We start from the raw sequence: 2,500 nt of genomic DNA, 5'->3' as shown, positions 1-2,500 counted from the left end.
GTGTGTGTGTGTGTGTCCAGGCACGACTGGTACCAGACAGAGTCCCAGGTCATCGTCACCATCATGGTGAAGAACGCCCCGAAGGAGGGCGTGGTCGTCAGCTTCGCCGAGAGAGAGGTACACGCAGAGCTCCGCCTCCGCCGCCAGGGTAGCAGCTTTCCGCCGAGTGGCCTGGGGGCAGTGAGTCAGACCGGAGATCAGAAGGTCATGAGTTCAAATCCCACCTGGGGAACGCCACCACTAGTGTGTCCTTGAGTAAAAGCACTTAGCCCTCAGTTACTCCAGGGAGACTGTCGCTGTCATCTCTGATTGTAAGTCGCGTTGGATAAAAGCGTCTGCTAAAGGATTCAAATAGAAAATTCGACCGAACGCGGGGGAGTGTGTCCAAACTTTTGACCAGTACCGTATCCTGTCCTGTTTAAAACACAACGAACGGGCGTCCGCTTTTAAAGACTGGTGTTCTGACCGGGTGTCGGCCTGAGTGAGGGGTGGGGTAGAGGAGAGGTGTGGAGGGGCTGGGTTTGGGTTTGGAACAGCGGAGGCCTGGGGGGGGGTTTCTCTAGCAGGATCACTATGGAGACGTCTCTCTCTGTCACTCTCTTTCACGCTCACACACACACACACAGAGACACACACACACACACACACAGACACTCACACACACACACACACAGAGACACTCACACACACGCACACACAGAGACACACACACATACACACACAGAGACACACTCACACACCCACATTAACACACACACACACACACACACAGAGACACACACACAGAGACACACCCACATTAACACACACACACAGAGACACACAGACACACACTCACACTCACACACACACACACACACACACACACACACACACACACACACACACACACACAGAGAGACACACACTCACACACAGGGAGAGAGACACACACACAGAGAGAGAGAGACACACTCACACACAGACACTCACACACCCACATTAACACACACACACACACACACACGCAGACATCTTATCTCCTGTGTGTCTCTCCAGCTGTCTGCTGCAGTCCGCCTGGCCTCAGGAGAGGACTTCCTCCTGCACTTCCACCTCCTGCATCCCATCTCCCCCCAGCACAGCGTCTTCAAGGTCCTCTCCACCAAGGTAACAACCCGCCAGCCAATCACAGACAGCCCTGCCGGGGCAGAGCAGCCAATCCCTTAACAGCCCTCCTCCCCTATAGCCAATCACAGTCCCCGGTACACACAACATTTTTTTTGTTTTTTTTGTTATCCTTTCATTGTTGCTCCGTGTGTGTGTGTGTGTGTGTGTGTACGTCCAGCCCATACATCATCAGGAGAGGCGCGGGCTGACATGATGGTTTAGGGTGCGGCTTCTAATTCTGGACCTTGTCCTTTCCTTTAGCTTTTCCCTCCAGAACTCGACCTTCAGAAGGTTTTGCGAGTCGTTCCGGGGGGGGTCGTAACTCAGAAAGCAGGAGACGGCTCGGCCAGGGGGGTGTTCCATCAACGTCGCTCAAGGACAATCCAGGCTTATTTTGATAAATCCCGCAAGATTTATTTATATATATTTTTTATTTTTTTTAAACTCTCACGAGACTTATCAAAATAAACCTGGATATTCCTTTAGTGACATTGATGGAATACCTCCCTGGTTTCCCTCTCATTAGAAAAAGAAAACGGTCCTGGTTTATGTTCTGGTTTATATTCTGGTTTCTCTTCTGGTTTCTGTTCTGGTTTATGTCCTGGTTTGTGATTCCGCGCTAAAAAACCAAAGCGAGGGAGTTTCCCCGGTGTTGGCGGTTGTGAGCGGCGTCCACTTCCAGCTGGCCTGGCCTGTGACGGAGCCGTCTGCCTCGGGCTCCTTTCAGACGGTAACGCCAGGTGAAACCGGCCCTCCTCCGGGCCTCCAGACCCGGTGTGTTTTATGGGTCCCGGGTCTGTTTTTATGCGGTGCCGGGGGAGGCATTGTGTAGTTAAACCGCAGCGTTTATTGGGAGGACGTTGAGACGTGTTTATGTTTTATGTTCGTGTTTTATGAAGGTAGCTGGTCCGCTGGAGACTAGGAGGAGGAAGTACCGCTTTCCTTCGCTACGCGCGCACACACACACACACACACACACACACACACACACACACACACACACACTTATTACAGCCCCCTGCCATGCGAGAGTTAGCAAGTGCTGTTGCAGGTGATTATGGGCCTTAATGAGTAGGAAGGGCACTTCTTAGTGAAGGCTAATGAGTGTGTATCGACTCTGTGTTTAGACTAATGAGTGTGTATTGTTGTGTAGACCGTCGAGTGTGGGTGTGTGTGTGTGTGTGTGTGTGTGTTGGCTCTGGGGGTGTAGTGGGGGTGTAGTGTTAGTACTACTGAGTCAGAACCAGAGCAGCTCATCTACCTGGGTTCTGAGTAGGGATGTCCCGATTCGATATTGATATCGCATATCGCCGCGATATTGGTCCTGAATGCTGGATCGCAGATCGCACCAGAA

At 51.8% G+C, this 2,500-nt stretch overlaps 1 protein-coding gene and 1 pseudogene across 2 annotated transcripts in view; one reads left to right on the top strand and one right to left on the bottom strand.

Annotated features, from left to right (window-relative positions):
• The window catches only part of LOC308171702 (large ribosomal subunit protein eL8-like), a 507,482-nt pseudogene that overhangs the window by 414,372 nt on the left and 90,610 nt on the right, over nucleotides 1-2,500 (bottom strand). The gene's annotated exons all lie outside the window — the stretch shown is intronic.
• Nucleotides 1-2,500, top strand: part of sugt1 (SGT1 homolog, MIS12 kinetochore complex assembly cochaperone) — a gene marked incomplete at its 5' end in the record, with an annotated part of 21,910 nt that overhangs the window by 8,938 nt on the left and 10,472 nt on the right. The window contains 2 exons of the mRNA XM_080546520.1: nucleotides 21-117; nucleotides 1,039-1,146. Coding sequence (XP_080402646.1) covers nucleotides 21-117; nucleotides 1,039-1,146 — 205 coding nt within the window. The remainder of the gene's footprint in view (nucleotides 1-20; nucleotides 118-1,038; nucleotides 1,147-2,500) is intronic.

This window comes from Nansenia antarctica (genome assembly GCF_963989245.1).
Source record: "Nansenia antarctica genome assembly, chromosome: 16".
NCBI lineage: Eukaryota > Metazoa > Chordata > Actinopteri > Argentiniformes > Microstomatidae > Nansenia > Nansenia antarctica.
Note: the sequence above shows the minus strand (reverse complement) of the source record. Positions and strands in the feature narration are given on the sequence as shown.